Source organism: Poeciliopsis prolifica, unplaced genomic scaffold (genome assembly GCF_027474105.1).
Source record: "Poeciliopsis prolifica strain line A6 unplaced genomic scaffold, Auburn_PproV2 SCAFFOLD079, whole genome shotgun sequence".
NCBI lineage: Eukaryota > Metazoa > Chordata > Actinopteri > Cyprinodontiformes > Poeciliidae > Poeciliopsis > Poeciliopsis prolifica.
In genome coordinates, this window is record NW_026562454.1 from 430,867 (window position 1) to 452,446 (window position 21,580).

General features: G+C 44.5%; 2 protein-coding genes across 2 annotated transcripts in view; both read right to left on the reverse strand.

Moving 5' to 3' along the window:
- The window catches only part of kcnq3 (potassium voltage-gated channel, KQT-like subfamily, member 3), a 45,714-nt gene that overhangs the window by 15,156 nt on the left and 8,978 nt on the right, over positions 1-21,580 (reverse strand).
- LOC129352693 (tripartite motif-containing protein 16-like) lies at positions 8,779-10,721 on the reverse strand. The gene has a single exon (XM_055021808.1). It carries the CDS (start codon positions 10,662-10,664, stop codon positions 9,003-9,005), a length of 1,662 nt encoding a protein of 553 aa, XP_054877783.1. The 5' UTR covers positions 10,665-10,721; the 3' UTR covers positions 8,779-9,002.

Consider the following 21,580-nt stretch of genomic DNA (forward strand, 5'->3'; position numbering starts at 1 on the left):
ACCTGCTCGTCTCCCTCCCCGCTGCCAGGGAACACCGGCGTTACCTCCGCTGTCCGAGTCTCCATGGCGACGAGCGCGTGGCAGACGAGCGCCGCAGCGAGCGGCGCGGCGTGATGCGGCGTGATGCGGCGTGATGCGGAGCGGCGTGATGCGGGCGGCGTGATGCGGCGTGATGCGGCGCGGCGTGATGCGGCGTGATGCGGCGCGGCGTGATGCGGCGCGGCGCGATGCGGGCGGCGTGATGCGGCGCGGCGTGATGCGGCGTGATGCGGCGCGATGCGGGCGGCGTGATGCGGCGTGGCGTGATGCGGCGCGGCGTGATGCGGCGTGGCGTGATGCGGCGCGGCGTGATGCGGCGCGGCGTGATGCGGCGCGGCGTGATGCGGCGCGGCGTGATGCGGCGCGGCGTGATGCGGCGTGATGCGGCGCAGCGCGATTGGACGCCTTTCAGGGCGACTAAACAGAAAATCCTCAGACAGAATCAACGAAAGGCCGTCTGATCGCATGATGTCATCCTGACGTCCAGGAGACTTCATGGAGAAATGAAGACATAAAACGATTAGAAACAAAACTAAAACCTGATGATAAAAACCACTAAGCAGCTTTTACAACTTCGTCACCTCCAGCAGGTTCCAGCAGAGCTAAACTGAAAACATGTCGTTTTCACTTCAGCAGCAGAAAATGTTTCAGCTTCTCCCTCCTTCACATCAAACATCCATTTCTGGAAGCTCAAACAGGCCGGATGAAAACTTCTCAACCGCAACAAGGAAAACATTTTCCTGAGCTGCTGGATCTCAGATCAGAGCGAAACGCAAAAGGCTCAGAACTGCTGGATGTAAAACTGTAATTTTTTGAAAGGTCGGCTGGCTGGTGTTGACCTGCAGCTGACCTGTGAGATCTGCTGGCTTACAGAACGCAGTGGGGAAAATTCAGATCTCCACCACCCATCTGTTCTTTAAACCATGCCTAAAACCTGCTGCAGCCTCAGACTGGATTAGATTAGATGTGTGGTCCATTAACGATGCAGTGCCCAGAACCGTTATCTCGGATCAGAGAGCTTCGCCTCCTAATGCAGGAGTCTTGTTCTCCGCAGGGAGCGCCGCCGGCGGTGACGTCAGCAGACAGAGACGCAGCGCCGAGGCTCCACCGAATTAAAGCTCCGCCTGTTTCTCTGCTCAGCTCCAGGATGGAAAAGTTCTACTGGATCTTCTGGTTCTGCTGAACGTCTGGGGATTTCCTGCTCTGCACAATGAGAGAGAAACATGATGACTGCTGTGACGCCTCCTCAGATGAATGTTTAAGGGTTGGATTCATGATTTAGAAAGCACAGCAGTTTATCAGCAGCATAAATCCTGGGATTAGTTGTGATGATTTTCATCAAATTCATAAATCAAAGCTTGAATGGTTGCTGTTGGTTTCTGACCATCATCAGTTTCATAGACCTGCTCATGCAGGCAAATGCACGGCTGACCTTGAATGTAAATATATGAATAGAAATGAATAATGAGGCTCTGAAAGTCACTTCTCCCAGTTGGTCACGCGGCTCATCTTCATGATGCTCAGATGTTTTTACGGCCTGGGGGTCGAGGGTCACTCATTTAAAGCCCGGTGCAGCAGGTGGACGGATCATTAAGCATCAACGTCTGAATTAAGGAGGAAGTTTAACCTCAATTTGAGTATAAACACCTAAAAAGTTTGATATTTAATGGCGTAAATGAGTCGGTCCCAGCAGAGCGAGGAGTTTCCCTCTGATCCTCCTCTGATTAATTAGCCTGAAGTCGCAGCTGCGTCTCTGCTCACCGACAGACGGCTTCATGTTTCTCTGGTTTCATCTTCAGTTCGCTCCTCAGTGAGGAACAGCAGAGCTCACCAAAGACGAGTTTCATTTCATCGCTTTGATTACAGCTCCACCCGAATCCTTAGAGCGCAAATACTCTGGCTCTGCAGTCTGAGAGGTAAAAGTCTGTTCACTTTTTATTTATCAATAAATGTACAAACGTTTTGCCATTAATAACATTCATGTGTTTTCTGAATTTTAATTGTAGTGATTAAATTTGCTCCGCTGAGGACGGATCTGAGTGTCGCGTTTCATCTGCAGCAGATTCTCGGTCAGCCGTCTGTCAGCTGGGGGTGTCAGTGATGCGACGAGGACAGAGTGGGACTGTGAGGACATGGAGGCGTCCAACAGGTCCAACAGACGAGCTCCGTCTGCAGGAACCAGGTCACTGAATGTTTCCTCTGACAAGCAGGATTTTACTACAGATTAATCCAACTAAGAAATAATAAACCAGTAAATCTCACAGCCTCCACAGACCACATGTAGCAGGTGTAAGGTCATGAAAGGTCAGCTAGTAAAACACTGAACCAGTAAGACTGTTTGAAGGAGAACATCTCTTCTCTAAAAAAACAAGATGGCTGCCGGACTCGCTTTACAAACCAACAAGAATAATTTCATTTGTTTGGCCATAAAGGACAACAAACCAAACAGCATATCAGTACAAACTTGTCCAAAGCATGGTGGAGGAGGGATCATGATGTGGGATTGGGAGGAAGCATTTTGTCCTCTAACTGGGGAGAATCATGTGGCGTTATCATTGGATGTGTTTTTATTCACATTCTGAAGAACCGCATTAGAAAAGGTTGATGGAAACAGAAAAATTCAAAATAATTTCCTCAATTTAACAAAAAGGATTTTACGATTCCTTGAGATTTGACTTTTCTGAAAAGGATAAAGAGTTAACAGGGAAACGTGTGACGTAGCGAACGCTGCCCCTGCTGGCGGGTCTGAGCCTCAGCAGAGGGCCGACTCTCTGGCTCACAGGGAAAACTTCACCGTTCCCCGACTCGGAACCACCATACCTCCATCACTGGGACCATTCCTCCATCACTGGGACCATTCCTCCATCACTGGGACCATTCCTCCATCACTGGGACCATTCCTCCATCACTGGGACCATTCCTCCATCACTGGGACCATTCCTCCATCACTGGGACCATACCTCCATCACTGGGACCATTCCTCCATCACTGGGACCATTAATCCATCACTGGGACCATTCCTCCATCACTGGGACCATTCCTCCATCACTGGGACCATTCCTCCATCACTGGGACCATTCCTCCATCACTGGGACCATTCCTCCATCACTGGGACCATTCCTCCATCACTGGGACCATTCCTCCATCACTGGACCATTCCTCTATCACTGGGACCACCATTCCTGCATCACTGGGACCATTCCTCCATCACTGGGACCATTCCTCCATCACTGGGACCATTCCTCCATCACTGGGACCATTCCTCTATCACTGGGACCATTCCTGCATCACTGGGACCATTCCTCCATCACTGGGACCATTCCTGCATCACTGGGACCATTCCTCCATCACTGGGACCATTCCTCCATCACTGGGACCATTCCTGCATCACTGGGATCATTCCTCCATCACTGGGACCATTCCTGCATCACTGGGATCATTCCTCCATCACTGGGATCACTGGTCTGTTTCTATCCAGTAACTCACAGATCACAGATTGATCCTCCATGACGATGATGACTGTTGTCCAACATCAGGCCGTTTTGTTATTTTCCCTCCATCTTTCCTTCAGAGCGACTCTGCTGCGGTTGGCATTTTAGTTTCCGTGGCCACAGGAAACCTTTCGGCCCTCATCCTCCCATCATGCAGTCATTTTGGATCTGCTCAGCGCGCAGCCAGTGAAAACGTTAATCAGAGGAGAGGAAGCCAACGTTCAGCAGCTTCTGCGTTTTGTTCTGCTGAAGGTCCGGCTGCGTTCTGCCGTCAGTTCCCAGTTCGATGTTTTATTTTTTCTGCTGCTTTAAATATGGATGACAAAGTTTCTTACTCTGCTTTCCTGCAGAATTATTTTCCTTCGATTACCAACAAGAATCCAGATGTAAAGTGATTCTTTAAGATAAAATCTAAAACCCAGAGGATAAAAACGATTGAAGCGATGTGAAGATTGTGTAATTTTAAATTTCAGAAACAAATATTGGATTTACATCCCTTCCTCATCTGTAAACACATCGTCCAAATGAACAGAACCGAAACGTTGAATGGAGAGAATCACACTTTGCTCCATCATGTTGAAGAACAGATTAAAAACCAAAACTAACTTTGTTTTAGTTTTTCTGTAAATTTTGAATTTCTCTCAGAGGAAACATGAACTGGGCACAACTTTTCTCCATCGGTGCCTCCAGGTTCCCTGCATCCCAGAGCTGCTCCAGAACAGAACCGTCTCAGCAGCGCTGCGTTTCTGTCCCAGGTCCGGCTGAACATCCACCCGGAGCTTTTAAACCTGTCAGAGTCATTGGTCTATTTAAGCTGCAGCTGTCCTGCAGGTCTCCTGCTGCAGGCCGTATTTCACACCGTAAGCTGACTTTAATGCACCTGCAGAACCACGAGGCTGCAGCAGCGCCTCTCATTGTGCCTCAGAGAGGCAACATTTAGTTTTTCTATATGCAGCGACGCCAGATCATTACTTGAGCTGTAAACGAGCCGCAGCAGAGAGACGGAGGTCTTAGCAGTGCAGCTCTGGAGGAGCTTGTTAAATTGACTTCCTGTCACCTGGATTGATCGTCGTGGGCTGATCCTGCTGGCCGGATTTCTGGGTCGGAGTGTCTCAGGTGTTTCAGTGCAGAAGCACTTTCTGTGTTTAGTCATGGCTCTTTGGCAGATTTAGTAGATTTTATGCAACTGAAACTAAATAACATGAAAACACAAACATGTCCTGGAACAAGTTACATACAAGTTGCTGCTCTGCAAGAGGAACCAGAGAAATGGATGCACCACAGATTTGAACGAAGATCATCAGGATAAAACACATTAAGAGTCACATGATTTGGACACGAGAAGCATCACTGCTGTCTCCTCTTATATTACGGTGGTGAAGCTACAGCACGGCAAAATAAATCACTGTCAGAAATAACACAGCTGAATAACTTCTCAGACTCGGCGTCATTACAAAACCCAGAACAGCACAAGCAACACAATGTTCGGCACATTAATCTCACATCCTATCCAAATTAATCTGGTCGTTTCTCTCTTTGCTTCAGACTTTCTATGATGCTCATCTGTCTTAAAAAGTTTCTACGTCCTTTATAATGGCCCTGCACACAGGCTGCATTCACACCGGCCATGCAGAACATCTGATCCTTGACAACTGGAGAGCCGGACCGAGGAAAACCCAAACTAAATTGACTGGGTCCAACATCACCAGGTTAGAACCAGATATGAATGTCTGAAAGCCAGGCGCCCAAAGTGGGCGGAGCCCAGAGACCCTGAGAGGCGTGGCCAAGTGTGGAGTTGAGTGGAAAAAAGTCAAAAGACCAACTCAACGCCTCTGAGACCCGTCGAGTGACTTTTATCCAAAACCGCCAACAAATCCAGAGACTTTTTCTGTTTTATGCCGACTATTCTCTGCTGTGCCCTGAATAAGTAATAAACACACTTAGTCTGTTTATCAGTAAATAAAAGCAGATCTAGAGGTGAATTCTGTATTATTCAATATTTACCCATTTCTGCAGTGAATGATGCTCCAAAGGCTAAATAACATCCCAAATGAGAACAGAAAGATAATATTCCTCATTTTGAGCAGAAAAATTATTCAGATTAATATGAATATATTTGGTTTCCACACACTGGTGTGATGAAGACCTGCTGGTTACCAGTCCCAGTAATTACTTTAAATATATGAGTCACTTAACTGTAAAAATAAATACTATCCGTGTTTTCATATTAAGTGTATGATTGCATGTAATTAAATCCATCTGTGTTTTTATTTCTGAGATAAATGAATGTTTTCTGCTCCAGCTTGTGCAGGTAAATGCATTTCTGTCTCCTCATGGAGAACTCTGCAGGTTTTCCCTCCTATTTAAAGGAGACGTTTGAGGACAGTTTGAGATAAACGCTCATTATCTGGGCCACGTTTTGGCAGCACTCAGCGTGACGCCACCGGCAGCGTCTGTCTAGGAAAACGCTTCCACAGCCATCGATGCGACATGCTGAGCTGGTCCGAGTCCTCCAGGACAAACCGCGTCCAACCGGAGACGGAAGACAGATCCAACTTTCAGAATGACAGAATAATCGGCTCTGACTGTTGATGAAAAACAGGCAAAACAAGCAGAAAAATGCTGAAATGTCTCCAGTTTTTGGTGAATAGCAACCTAAAAATACAACAACTCTGCAGTTACTTTCAATACTAAAGCAGAAAATGTCAGAAAACAGAGCAGGAAAAAATATACGGCTATTTTATTACCATAAAGTTTTCTTCCTTTTGTTCCCATTTTTCAAACTGGTGGTGAATCTCATTCAGCCTGATATTGTCTTAAGACCTTGTGCAACTTCTCTGATGGTGGTTAACTAAGGAAACACAAAACATCCAGAAAAGGTTGGAACAAAACGACCAAAACTACGATAGAAAGGATGACGATGTGAAATTAATGATTGAAAGTCATAAAAATTAGTTTTTCAACCACTTTTACATCAGTGTTTGTTAATCCTGTGGGTCCGATGCCATAGGCTGCATTTCCACCAGTCCTGTTCGGTCCGCTTGAACCCAACTCCGGCCTTTTGTCTAGAAAGTCTGGATCGTTTGGGGAGGTGAAAGCGAAACCAAACTCTGGGTCTCCTATAAACCTCAATCTGGGCTCAGTTGTTCAGGCGAACACCAAGCGGACCAGAAACTGCTCCAAAAGCAGGAAGTGGACTACAGCACAGGGCTTTCTGGATAAATACAACCAAAACAAACACGTTAGCCTAGCACTAGCGGACGAATGGGTCGTGTTTTCTTTGCCAAAGATAAAAGAGAAATCCTCCAACCATTAAAATCTGATGCCACTCCATTTTGTTTCCATTTCATGAAGAAGGAAGTTGTGCTCAGCGTCTTTTTCAGAATTGATTCAGAAACGTTTCTACTCAAATAAACCAGAAGTTAGAACTGGAATATCTTTCAGGCTCCAGTTCAGCCTGTTCAAAGAACCAGAGCCGTAAGTCGAAGGCTGCAGCCGACGTGGGAGGCCCAACTGCTGGATTTATGCTAAATCTGCACAGAAAAAAAGCTCAGTTATTATAAATCCTTATCATTTTTGGAAAATACAGATTGCATTTCCTTTCTTCACATCTTCCACATCTTTCTCCCTCCTGTGTGATCTCACTTTTAGTTGTCTGTTTGTTAAAAATCCCTTTTTCCTCTCCAGGAAAGTGAGCGGGCAGATAAGGATCAGTGTTTGGATCAAACCGCTAACTTCCAGACCCAGCAGCTTTGGCTCGGGAACCGCCCGAGGTCCGGTGCTAATTAATCCGGAGATCCTTCTGCTGGCTCAGAGTCCGCGTTTCTCGCCAGGAGTCCTGCCCTCCCCTCCAAAGCCGCTCCGCCTTTTCTCCTCTAACAGTTCAAATCGGAAGTGCAGGTTTCAGGGTGACTTTGAGACACTTTGTTACATCTCATTACCTACTTTTATTCAAACTCTGATTTAATCTGGCTTTAGCTTTATTCAACTGGATCAGACCAATAATGCTTCTTCATGCCCTGAAATCCTGTTGAAAATGTAAAGCAGTGAAACGGTTTTCAGGATGGTCGAAGTCTGGCTGGGAGCCGTTTCAGCGGAGGATCCTCATCCTGAGGGCACGTCAGTGTTCAGACATGAACACAGACTTTCTGAGCTACGTTTAATTAACTAAGGTTGTTTGTTTCCAACTAATTACTCAGCAGGACTTCAGCCGCAGTGCACAGAAAAACTGGAAGGTTTTCAGGATCAAAGATCAACTTGAAAGGCTGCCACTGACCTCTGCAGGTCGTGGTGGGACAACTTTCTGCTTTTTTATTTCTTTTTTTAGGAGCAGATGGCGAGGGTGTTGTATTCCATCTACTTCCTCCCCTCCTTTACTTTTATTTCCTTCTTTCTCTTTAAAGCTTTTCGTCACCTGTCTTTGTGTCCATTTGAAATAAAGCCATTTCTGATAGTTTTACATGTATATTTATATATCGAGTGAAAGTCGCAGCGCTCTGCTTGTGAATGTAAACTTGTTGTGCCTCACATTGACACTCATAACAATTCTGGTTTCCACGCCGTCTCATTTACAATCAGAAAGTCGGCCTGCTATCAACTGAAGAACATTTCCAGGATTAAAACACCAACATCTCAGCAAGATCTAGAAACTCATCCATGCATTTATCTTTAGTCCACTGATGACTGCAAGCATCTTTATAAATCTGCCTAAAAATATCCGACACCTGCAGGTGATCCAAAACGCTGCTGCTGCCGTTCTGACTAAAACCAGGAAGACTGATCACACCACCCGGGTCTAAAGTCCTTACACTGAGACAAGAGACTTTAAAATGCTATTTCTGGTCTAAACCACTGACACCAAACTACATACAAGATCTGCTGGAGTTGTATGAATCTTCCAGACCTCCCTGGTCTTTTGGTTCTGGATCTCGTCTATATGTCCCTAGAACCAAATATGGAGAAGCAGAATTCAGCTTCTATGTACTACAAATCTGGAACAAACCTCAAGACAAATGAAAAACAGCCAAAACTCTGAGTTCCTGTAAATCCTGGCTAAAACCCGCTTGGGTGTAGCTGCTTGTGATTAATCAGATCTGGAACAGTTGACCAAATGTAATGTCTTCATTTGCACAACTATTGACGACGTGTTTGTAATATTTTGGATTTGAAGATGTAAATCATGTTATTCAAGGGAATAAATCCACATAAAGAACAGCAGACATTTATTGTTCTGATCTACAGCCAAAGTATTTAATAGAAACAGCATCAGTTCTAAGTTGTTTCAGTTTCTTGAACAGCAGAGAAGTTCAGATTTTCATGTGGAGAAATAGTTCAGGGTTATATAAGATGAAAGAAAAAAAATCAATGATATACTTTATGGACAACACAGACAATGACATTTAAACCAGAAAAATAAAGAATAGCAGAACAGAGAAGCAGAACAATGAATCCTGACCAACAATCAGAGAAAATCTACTTGGGTTTACAGAACTCTACAGCGTCTCCTGTCCAGCGAAACCAAACTCCAGCATGAAGCGGCTCAGTGAATCTGGTCTGGACTCTGTGGATCAGAGTCATGGATCCAGAGACGCTGTAGAAGGACAGAATACCTGCTCTGTGATCCAGGTACACTCCCACTCTGGAGGAAACTAAACTTGAGATGGAGGTCCAGATGTTGTGACCAAATTGATAACCATCTAAGTAACAATTTACAGCCCAGGATTTGTCATTGCCTCCAAATCCACATTCATTCCCACCTCCGGCTCTGCTGATACTTTTATACGCGACGGCTACAAAAACTCTCCCTCTCCACTTCACCTCCCAGTAACAACGACCAGTTAGTCTCTCTTTACTCAGAACCTGCCAGTAATCAGTGAATCTTTCTGGATGACTTGGATAAGACTGAGGTTGACCCATCGCTGTCACCTTCCTGTTCCCTTCTGACAGAACCAGCTTTTTGTGAGCTGTGTTTGGATCCAATGTGATTTGACATGAATATCTTAAGAAATCAGCTCTGCTCTTTGGTTCTGGTTCTGACAGCAGAACATCCACCTCAGTGACCATCAGTGAGATGTTTGTCCATGAGTCTCTCAGGACGTCCTGTAGTTTGTCTCTGAGCTCTGACACAGCTGCTGCCACGTCCTCAAAGTGTCTCAGAGGACGGATGTTGATGCTGGATGAGTGTGTGGACTCACTGAGTGCTGGCAGTGAGGGGTAGTTGAGGAGAAACTGGTTGTGATCCTCTGTGTGTGAGAGCTGCTCCAGCTCAGCGTCTTTCCTCTTCAGCTCAGTGATCTCCTGCTGCAGCTTCTCCTCAACATCTTTGACTCGACTCACTTCAGTTTCCTGCTGGGATCTGATCTGCTGCTTCACATCAGAGCTTCTTTCCTGGAGGAGACGGATCAGCTGGGTGAAGATCTCCTCACTGTCCTCCACTGTTTTATCAGCAGAGTGACTGATGGCCTCCACCTCCTGTTGAAGCAGCTTCACATCTTTCTCTCTGTCCTGGATTCTCTGCTGGATGTTTCCTCGTCTCTCCTCCAGCTCTCTCTGCCTCTCAGCTCTTTCTGCTGCAGCTGACACTGTGTCATGGCCTTTATGTTCATCTAGTAAACAGAAACTACAGATACACTTCTGATCAGTGCGGCAGAAGATCTCCAACAGCTTATCATGTTTAGAGCAGATGTTCTCATGGAGGTTCTTGTTCGGCTCCACCAGCTTGTGATTCTTTAGTCCAGGGACATCAAGGTGAGATTGGAGGTGATTCTTACAGTAAGAGGCCAGACAGACTAAACAAGACTTGATGGCTTTCAGTTTTCTTTCAGTGCAGAAATCACAGGCCACATCTTCAGGTCCAGCATAGCAGTGATCAGCAGGAGCAGCTTGGAGTTCAGTCTTCTTCAGCTGCTCCACTAAAGCTCCTAGCACGGTGCTCTTCTTCAGTGCAGGCTTTGGTGTGAATGTCTCCCTGCACTGAGGGCAGCTGTGGATTCCTTTCTGATCCTCTTTATCCCAGTGGGACTTAATACAGTTCATGCAGTAGCTGTGTCCACAGGGAATCGTCACCGGATCCTTCAGTAGATCCAGACAGATTGAACAGGAGAAAGTTTCCTGGTCCAGCTGATTCTGCTCCATTTCTGCTCTCAGTCAAGCGACTGTGTGAGTTTCAATTCCTCGGACCAAAAACACAGCTGAGCTCTGATCTACGAAACATGTGTCAGTGCAGAGAGGCTGCAGCCAATCAGCTTTCACCTTCAGCAGATGTTGGGTCCTCCCAGCTTCAAGGTGTGTTTGAGCAGGAAGAACAGGGAGGAATATCAGGCTTTGATTCCAGGAATAATAGGGCTCAAAGTGACAGGGTTTAAAGATTAACCGTCTTCACAAGTTTTCTGTTCAAAACACCAAACTACAAACAACATTAGAGAACAATGTTCACTAATGTTATTGAATGGGAATGGAAGGTCAAGTTCAAACCTTATTACGAAATTAGAAGATAAAACAGGGACAAGATAATGTAATTGATATGTATTTTTCAAAGACGTGCCCTGAGGCAAGTTAATATGTCAACTCCAGGAAATGATAAGCTCTCTTATATGAGAACAATCTAATTGGATCTGATCAATAAAGCATGGGAATGTCAAACACTGCCTGAAAGTTAGATAGAGGGAGTAGTGGTACAAAGTCCAAACCTAAGAAATATTTGTACAAATCCAGGAAATTATAGGTCCACAGACTTCCTGTCTGCGAAAACTAAGCAGAAAATTAAAGATTAAGGAAAATGAAGTTATATTTAAGAAATACCCAAGTTCTGAATTTGAAAAGGTGAGAACAGAGAGGAAATAGATCTATATTTTGTTGCTATTTCCATTGAAACATTTCCCTCTGTTATAGTTACTGATAAACAGCTAAATACCCCCTGCTGTTTCCACTGGATTTCAGACAGGAAGCATCAACCAGGTGCTGTTGTTGATTATCTGATCACCAAGTTATTCAGCAACTCGGCGTCAATTAATGAAAGGCTGAACCAGTACAGCAGTTTGGAATTGTTCAAGGCGAAGACCTTGGTTGAGAAGAACCAGCAGATTAGCAGAAACGCGTCAGACCAGCAGATTAGCATGGTGGAGGAGGGCAGGTGATGTGGGATTGATTCGCAGCCACAGGTCCTGGGTACCTCAGACTCAATAAGGCTGTGTTCACACAGCAGGTCCTGGTGCTCAGTTCAGATCTTTTATGGTCGTTCGTACAAAAATGCCACTGCAGTCCGTATCGGGTACGTATGATTTACTACCGTAAAGGATCTAAAGTTATTCAGCATCGGGAGCGGCAGCATCATCACAACCATTGCTTCCTTCAGATTCATTTGGCCTCTTCTGGTACCAAATTATGACGCATGTTGGATAAAATCCAACATGGCTGACTCACTGCAGACGCTTAAAGATACACATCTGATTTAGAAGTGGAAGTGGCACGAATTCAATTGTCTTTTGGTGAAAAGAAATGAAATGGGTCATTCAGACTGCCATGAAAACAAGTTGGCTTTGGGTGACATTTGACTGCTTTGTGAACGTTGCAACCAGGATTTCCTCTGAATGCCAAAGTATTCCAGAAACAAACTCGTCACCACTGGACTGATTCCAACAGCAGCAGATTTACATAAGAGAAAAAAGAAGGTGTTGCAATGGTCTAGTCAAAGTTTGGAGCTGAAATAGAGTTCTCCAGAAGCAAACAGTTAACTTCATTTGGAGTTGCCTTTTCTTCCAGTAACGTTTTGTTTTTCAGTTTCTTTCTGATTGAACACGTTTCATATTTTGGGCCTCAAATCTTTATTTTAAACAACGACGTCTTCATAAACTACGACGTCTTTATTCAGATTTTAAAGTGTTGCTTTCTTTTCCTCCTCTGCTTGAGGAACAGTTGAGTCTCTACGGAGGGTAAATCTGCAGCGTCATGCTGTCACTAAATCCCACGTCCACAGATAATCTGAGTGTGAAACAAACTGTTGCTTTCAGAGCTGAGATTTCCAGGATCCACAGTGATCCTCTGCGGCTCTGCAACCTGCTGCAGCAAACGCTACCGAGTGTTTTAGCTGGGGTTGCCTAGCAACTGGGACTCGGCTGTGTCATCATGTTGTTGCAGAAGCACAAAACACACTCGTTACAGACAAACACACACACATCTTGAGCCGAGCCCTCACACCCACCAACCTGCTAAATATAGGCAGGCATCGATGCAGTCAGCAAACCGGCGGCGTCTCAGGGGAAAACATCGGGTCACGGTTCTGTTTAAAGCGTGAACTCGGTGTCATTCTTTTACTTCAACTGTTCACAGCAAACAAGGTGCTCTGATCACCTAAAAGAACAAACATTCAAACTGATTTCAGGCTAAAATGAGGCGATTATGTACAATAACCACTGGAACTGGTCCGAATCACAGAGGTGGTGCGACTGGTGCTGAAGCAGGACGTAAGAGAAGAAGACGGCCTATCAGCCGTTCACAGGTGCTTCAGCTCGGGGAGGAGAAAACTGAAACACTGCTGATGAAGACCTGAGCTGGTTTTTACATGGTGGCTTGGATCTGCAGAGAAAAACTCAGGTTTTCTGTTTACAAAGACAAAAAGCTACAAAAGGAATAGGTGAGAGTTTTTATTCATGTTGATGACTGATTTACATTTGGAGTACAGAAAACACCTGAGCTCTTCCTCTGAGGTGAACAGAGTCTCTGACAATCCTCCATTACATCTTACCTCGGCCGTGATTGGCTGGATAAGGAACCTTCTGATGCAGGAATCAGGAAGTTCAGGCATCCATCCTTGACTGGCACCAGATTCTCAGATTACATCCAACCTCAGTGTTCCCCAGAGAGGTAATGTTGCTGAGGCTGAGCTCAGCGAAGCTCCAGGCCTCCAGGCTCAACGCCAGGCGCCTGGAGGCTGTGTTTTCTAAAGGAAAACACAGATTTTACTTTCTCCACTGGGTGGATCTTCATTCTCTTCTGGGATCCAAATAACTGTAGCAAAAACTCAAGTCCAACTGATGGGAATCATTCTGGCTGTGACCTTGACCTCAGTGTTGCTGCCTCCCACTCCAGCTGGTTCCTACTCCTCCTCTGCATGAATGTTCCCACTGGGATCGCCTTTCCACAGTCCAGGTAAGTAACAGTTGTACTGATGAGAACAATCAGACTTCCAAACGGACCACAGGTCTGAACTGAGCCGTTCACAATGTCATTAAGATGTTGAGTCTTCCGCTTTCTGAATGCTAGACAATAAATTTGGTCAAAACAAATAACAGATTGAACTCATAATAAACCAAACACAGACAGCAAAGACGTTCAAATGCTGCTTCATATTAGAAAACATCTGCTTGGGTCTAAATAGCATGGGAGTGGACCAGCACCTGGTCACCTGGATCCATAGTTTACCTCACCAACAGGCCGCAGTATGTCAGGCTAAAGGACACCGTGTCTGACACTGTGGTCAGCAGCACAGGAGCCCCTCAGGGCACAGTGCTGGCCCTCTTCTCTTCACCCTGTACTCCTCTGACTTCCACTACAACTCGGAGCTGTGCCACATACAGAAGTATGCTGATGACACAGCCATAGTCGGATGTATCAGGGACGACGGAGAGGAGGAATATCGCTGTCTGGTGAGGGACTTTGCTCTCTGGTGCCACACAAACCACCTGGAACTCAACACCTCTAAGACGAAGGAGCTGGTTATAGACTTTGGGAGGTCCAGACCAAAGCCGAGACCAGTCGTACTAGAGGGAACGGAGGTTGAGGTCGTGGGCTCCTACAAGTACCTCGGGCTGTGGCTGGACAGTAAACTGGATTGGTCAAAACACAGCAGCCACCTGTACGGGAAGGTGCAGAGCAGGATGTACTTCCTGAGGAGACTGCGGTCCTTTAACATCTGCAGCAAACTGCTGTGGATGTTCTACCAGTCAGTGATCGCCAGTGTCCTCTTCTACACCGTGGTGTGCTGGGGAGGCAGCACATCCAAGAAGGACGTCCAGACTGGACAAACTGATCAGGCGTGCCGGCTCTGTGGTCGGCATGAAGTTGGACTCTCTGGTGACGGTGGCAGAGGCGAGGACACTGAACAAACTGCTGGACATCATGGACGATAGCAGCCACCCTCTACACGCCGTCATCAGCAGCCAGAGGAGCCTGTTCAGTGACAGACTGCTGCTTCCCAAGTGCCGGACCAATAGATTCAAGAACTCCTTTGTCCCCCACGCCTTCAGACTGTACAACTCTTCACTGGGGGGTCGGAGGTGACACAGGACAGAGGGAAGAAGGAGTAGTTTTTCTACAAATGTGAACTCCATATTTATCAGGCCAAACCATACAGTGCAATATCATATCACTGGTCAATCTATCGACCAAATTGCTATAATTTCCTTTTGTTTGTATTTATATTCTTTGTTTTGTATTTAATTTGTATTTTTTTGTATTTTGTGTAGCTTACTGTGTGCCACATTTTTGCCTGTGAGCTGCTGGTAACTATAATTTCCTGAGGGAGTCTCCCAAGGATCAATAAAGTCAAGTCTAAGTCTCTAAGTCTAAGTCTAAACTGGAATCCCCTTCATGCCTAAGCAATCATAAACTAAAGTCAAAAGGCTTTTTCTGTGCTAGTTAATATGGTGAAACCAAACTCTGCCAAGCATATTCCAACTAGTCCAAAAAATACAGAAAAGGATGTAAAAAAGGCTGCCAGCAGTAAATGTGAGTTGGCGGCTTTGGAAGAGAAAAAACAAAAAAAGTGGGGCGAGAGGCAGAAATAAAAGGCTGGCGGGAGACGAGAAAGGAACATAGAAGCAGAAATAACTGACAGCTGGTGGCAGGGAGCTGAGAGCATGGCAACAAGAGGCTGATAAAAGAGCAGAGAGTCGACCGCATCCCTGAGAAAATAGTTCAAACGACGACCCTGAAGAACAGCAACAAAAGAGAGTAGGTCTCACAGACACGTTGCTACTTCGCCCTTATGTTTATCTAGTATATGGATGAAAGCAGAGGAGCACTCTGCACCTGGACTTTACCTTCATATGAAACCAGAGCACAGCCTGATTGGCAGCGGCAGCTGGGTGGACAACCGATGGAGTGTTTGAGGAGGACAAACACAGACAGAGATGTGAAGCCTGTGATCAATAATTCAGAAGCCAGGGACGGCTGGAAAATGTCAGCCGGCTCTGCGTTTTCACACCACTATGAACAGTCTGCAGGTCTGCCAGGTTGAAAGCAGGGAGGCCTGGAGCAAACCTCCAGCACCTGCTAGGGAAGGTCACGCTGGATTTTATTAGCGCTCTGTGGCCAGAATATCCTACAGTTGTGGGTTTGATTCCAGTTTCCCTCCTGGAACATATCAATGTGCCTTTTGCTGCAGCAGCTGAAGCCAAATTACCCACCAATCTGCATACTGATGCATGAAAGACGCTAATTTCTGAGTGTTAGTCCAGCTACCATTTAGTGGGGCCAAAAAGGACTGGACAACTAATGACAATCATTAACTTGTGTGAGATAGAATCAGAATTTATAAATGTAAATGCTCCAAAATGTTAAAAAGATCCATTATAAATGCTGTGGAGCTTATCTTATGATGGGCATAAAAATTAGGACTGCATTGTATGGAAACATTTGAACGGTAAATAATGTTGGTGTGATCTTCAGCATTTTGACAATTTCATTTGTGCTAGCGTGAGATTTTTCTGCCATGAGACTCGGTCTGACTGGCAAACATGGCGTTATGTAATCAGTAACACATCACTTAGTAACAGGTGACATGGATAAAAGAAAGTATTAATTACTGGAAAAATTACATTTGCTTTAGTTCAGAAAATCTTAGGGAAGCCACACATATTATTAGAAACATGTTATATTCAAAAGACACAAAAGAAATGTGTGCGCCTCGTTTGCCCAAAATATAAGTTTTGGTCCTGATCTTTAGCTGTCTTGTTATATGCCAGTCTGTAAGTGTAAGGTTGGTAATGATCTGTGAATGCAGTGCAGTTTGTCCTACCACACTGGGCTATCAGTCGGTTCTGTTCTAATGGCCAGCGGGTCGCCATCCATGAATGGAGCATCTAAAGTCTTCAACCTGGTGGATCCAGGCTCACGTCTCAGATCTCTGCTCCTCCAGATCCAGAAAATAACAACTGACCTATGCATAATGTCAGAGCTATATTACACTCATGCTTTATGAAAAACCAGAACTAACTGCATGAAATGAAACTGAAACGTCACTTTACTCAGATTTCACTTAGTTGTAGTTTACTTATTCACATTAAATTTTACCAATATGACTTATACAGAAAAACACCTAAGGTTATAAAACACATACATGACTACTAATATATAAAAACAAAGGACAGTGCAAAAATACTTTCAGCCACATAGTCTGAGTAATTATAGATTTCCCCATTTTATTTAACTCACGGAGTGAACATGCTAACTGTTTTAGTTTAGCTCAATGGAGTTTACGATCGTCCAAATTAGCATAGCGGCTAACGGGTTCGCGAGATCGATGTTAACCCGCCAATCCAATTCTAGATAAGGCAGAAAAACTACTGTCAGTTACAACAAATACAGAGACTCCTCGCAAGGTTCACCTCAAGCTCTCAGTATGAAACACCAATTAATATCATAAATACAAGCTAGCTTCATGATTCAGAAAACTTACGAGGTTAGCTAGCTTCTCTCGTCACAGCAACGCTGCTACTAACTAGCAAAGCGCAGGCAAACCAAGCTGGGGGCGGGACAACCGATGTGATTGGCTGAGGCTCTTCTTCTTTTCAGAGCAGTTCGCAAGCAACATTTGCATGTGCATTACCGCCATCTACTGGAACAAAATGTGAAAAATACACAGATTTTAAAACTAAACAAAAAATAAACAAATAAAAAACAATACCTAGAAAACAAAAGAAAATTATATTGTGATTGGCTGAGGTTGCCTGAAACTACTGACTCTATTTGTTGTTAAATTCTGTAAGATGCACAATCATAAATTTTTATTCTGAGTAAAACAATAGTTTTTATCACACACTTATAAAGTGAATGGTCTTTTAAATATTTACATTTATGGTAGCTATATTTCATTATATAAAACAGTTTAAAATGTCCTTTTTTGTCAACATTAAACAAAGAAAATTTATGTTTTTGAAATATTTCCTAACAAAAAACATCTGGATCAGAAAGTCAGACCTTAAAAAACTATAAATCTATATGAACCAGTTAAAGTCTGATCACTGTTAATCACTGAGCAGTTAGAAACTCCCGCTGGTCGTCAAGAAACACAAATATGTTTTAAATACATTTGATCAACAGAAATAAAAACAGATTTTTTTCAGGTTTTAGAAAACTGTCTCTGCCGCACTATTTAAGTCATTTAAGGTTTTAGATTAGTAAGTTTATTCTAAAAACTGAAAAAAAATCTTCTTTACTTGTGTTTAGAAAAAGCCTAAATGTTTGGTCTATCTGTCCATATCGGCCATCCTGCAGTGGGTTCGGTGTTCGGGTGTGGTCCTGTTTTTTTATTTAGTGCCTAATGTTCTGCTGGGTCCATTATGTGGCTAAGAAAAACATCTGCACGTTCCAGAGCCCAAATGTTTTCCAGATCTAATTAGGCCTTAAGTAATCCCTTTACGGCAGGAGGAGTTATCTGCCTGATCTTCTTCAGAGCTGCTCATACATTATGCAGCTGGTTAGTCAGGATCCATTAGGAGGAAGGAGAACAGGAGAACCAGGAGAACCAGGAGAATCAGGAGAACCAGGAACCAGGGGAACCAGGAGAATCAGGAGAACCAGGAATCAGGAGAACCAGGAGAACCAGGAGAATCAGGAGAATCAGGAGAACCAGGAGAACCAGGAGAATCAGGAGAACCAGGAGAATCAGGAGAACCAGGAGAACCAGGAGAACCAGGAGAACCAGGAGAACCAGGAGAATCAGGAGAACCAGGAGAACCAGGAGAACCAGGAGAATCAGGAGAACCAGGAGAATCAGGAGAATCAGGAGAATCAGGAGAACCAGGAGAACCAGGAGAATCAGGAGAATCAGGAGAACCAGCCTCACTGATGCTTTTAATTAAGACTTTCACTTGAAAAGGAAACTGTTCAGTTGAATAAAAATTAAAATGTCTTTCAAGTTTTTGAATAGATTTAAGATTTCTCATGGGTTTAAATAAAGTAAAACTACCAACATTTGGAAACAAACAGTAACACATAATATTATTGTGGAAGAGACTTTATTTCTGCATGAAACGATGACGGATCGTTTGAACTGCCAAACATTCATCCAGTGTCTTCAGGTGCAGAGAGAACAAGTCCTGAAGGTTCCTCTGTCCCAATCCCCTTCAGAACCCATCAAGTCCAAATGCCTCTCCATCCAGGAAACTCTGAGACTCCCAAACAACTCCTTTTTCCCATTAAGAACCAGAACCAGAACCGGATCTACACTGGTCCAAATGCCAAACTGCTGCTGGATCTTGCACTTTCATGACCACAAACTGGTTCCAGTATAAACTGCATCTTTCCAAACACAAAACAGAGTGAAGAGCCACAATGTCACCAGCTGTGTTTCCATTACCAATGTCTGCAAACCGTTGTCAATATTACACTAAACAAACAACAACAACAACTGCATCGTTTTATTAAATAAGAAACACAATTAAAATCACACAGCACCTCTACCACTTCCTGTCTTCTTCATGAAACGTCTGGTTGTTGTTCATGTGTTTCCAGATTTAGAAAATAAACTTCCACCTCATCAGAACATGAAACTGTTGGACTCGCTTTGGTCTCCATCATCTGACGCCTTTATTTTGATATGACTTGATGTTTTTCACTCACAGCCTTAGTAACACCAGCTGCTGTTCATGAATTAATACGTTGCTGTTTGGACGTCCAGAGACTCAGAACCAGAAAGACGATCAAAGTTTACAGGAGGAAAAACTTCAGGGAGATGAAACGATGCCTCTTTATAGCGCCACCTCTGGCTGACACCTGGAATTACTTTGGAAGAAAAAACTTCAGATAATTATTCACAGAAACAACTGGCTGAAAAGTTTCTCCAGATCTGATACAAAGGAGGAAACAGACGTAATAAACGACTGCGGTTCTGTTGAAAGTTTCTGTCGCCTTCAGGAGAAGAAACGCCGCCTCAGCATCTTGAACGACTCGGACTCCAGCGAGTCCTTTCACACGGACCTGAATCCCTGCCAGTGATTTGGCTTCAGTTTGAGGGGAATGTCAGCAGATCCGTCCCTGGATCTGCTGATCCACTTATTATCAGAGCTACAACGTCAGGCTCCTGCTGAGCTGCAGCTCACTGGATCCAGACCGGATCCCTGCTTGTTATTCAGTTAAATAAGTTCAATAAAAAGACCTTCAGCAACATGAAAGATTACTTTAAAGTCAAAGTTGTACTGATATAAAAGGCATTTAAGTTGCAAGGACTTTGAACTCAGATGATTCTCTTTTGCAAACTGATAAGCAAGGAGAGTAATTAGTAGATTTACTGTCAGCCTTAAAAAACTCCTAATCTTTAAACTGCTGCCAAGACCAACGCCAGTCAAAGTGTAATGAGGCGCAGAGTGAGAGCAGCCATGAAAATGTTTCTTCATCACAATTTATAATGAGAACCGATTTACAAAAACACCTGAATGCACCGGTGCAGATTTTACACCAAGAAGCTCAAACTTTAAACTGAGAGCGATGACGATTATTTAAGGTTTCTGTTGCATAAAATGAATCTCAACGGTAATTTTCTACACGTATAATTAGATGTCTAATAGAAACGTGTTTCCTGAGACCCAGGAAATGTCCAGGGTTCTGCTGAATCAAGTTGAAAAAGCTTGAACTCATCAGTTCTCCACGTTTCTTGTGTTTTAGACAGAAATGGGTCTTTTAACAGAAAAAATGTTTTTATAAAGAGGTAAAATTGTGGATCCGTTTCAGTCGGTTTCAGTCGAATCAATGCTGCATCACTTCCTGTCTTACTTCTTCGGTCCGACTAAGAAGAGAAGCTGATTCTGTTGACTCAAATATTTCCAAAACAGGATGAGAAGCAGAAAGAGCCTCATTCTGTTGGGTTTTTGGCCAAAAACTAAAGTGAACTGAAGCAGTCGATCACTGCAGGCCCAGCCATCGACACTCAGGGAACAGAGACGCTTTCTGAACCCGGGGCGGATTGGAAGTGATGCTCCATTATGACAGGAGGGTCCGGGGCGGCGGAGGAAGGGCACAAACTAATGGTTCCTGGTGCAAAACCCTGCATCAATAAATGATGAGCAGAGTTCACACTGGAGCTAAGTGCTCTGTCAGCTGCAGCACAGATCTGCAATCCGATGCTGCGAACACTCAGAGCCTGAACCGAGACTTGGGTCCAGATCAGAGACGTAGTAGAACATTAATCTTTAATATTCAGGGACTTTATGAGTATGAAAGGCCGCTGGCGCTTTTCACCCAGAAGAGTCTAAAACTGGAGATATTTACTTATATTTACTTCAGAAGCACAGCATTAAACCTGCACTGGTTCTGATGGGTTGGGTCAGCATGGGTTAGCATGGGTTAGCATGGGTTAGCATGGGTCAGCATGGGTTAGCATGGGTTAGCATGGGTCAGCATGGGTTAGCATGGGTTAGCATGGGTCAGCATGGGTTAGCATGGGTTAGCATGGGTCAGCATGGGTCAGCATGGGTTAGCATGGGTTAGCATGGGTTAGCATGGGTCAGCATGGGTTAGCATGGGTTAGCTTGCTAGCCCATGCTGGTCACTGTGGACAGGCCACCGGTCTGTCGCAGGGCAACACAGAAACAGGACAAGCAACCATGCACACACACACACACACACGCACACGCACACACACGCACACGCACACACACACACACACACACACACACACACACACACACACACCCCACGCTCAGGGAAATTACTCCACTAATGTGCGCCGACACACAAGCTGAGCTACAGGAGAAAACAGCTGCACCAGATAATTAAATGCAAATTCATTGTTACCACACAGACTGTATCCAAAGCTCCCACACAAACAACCACAA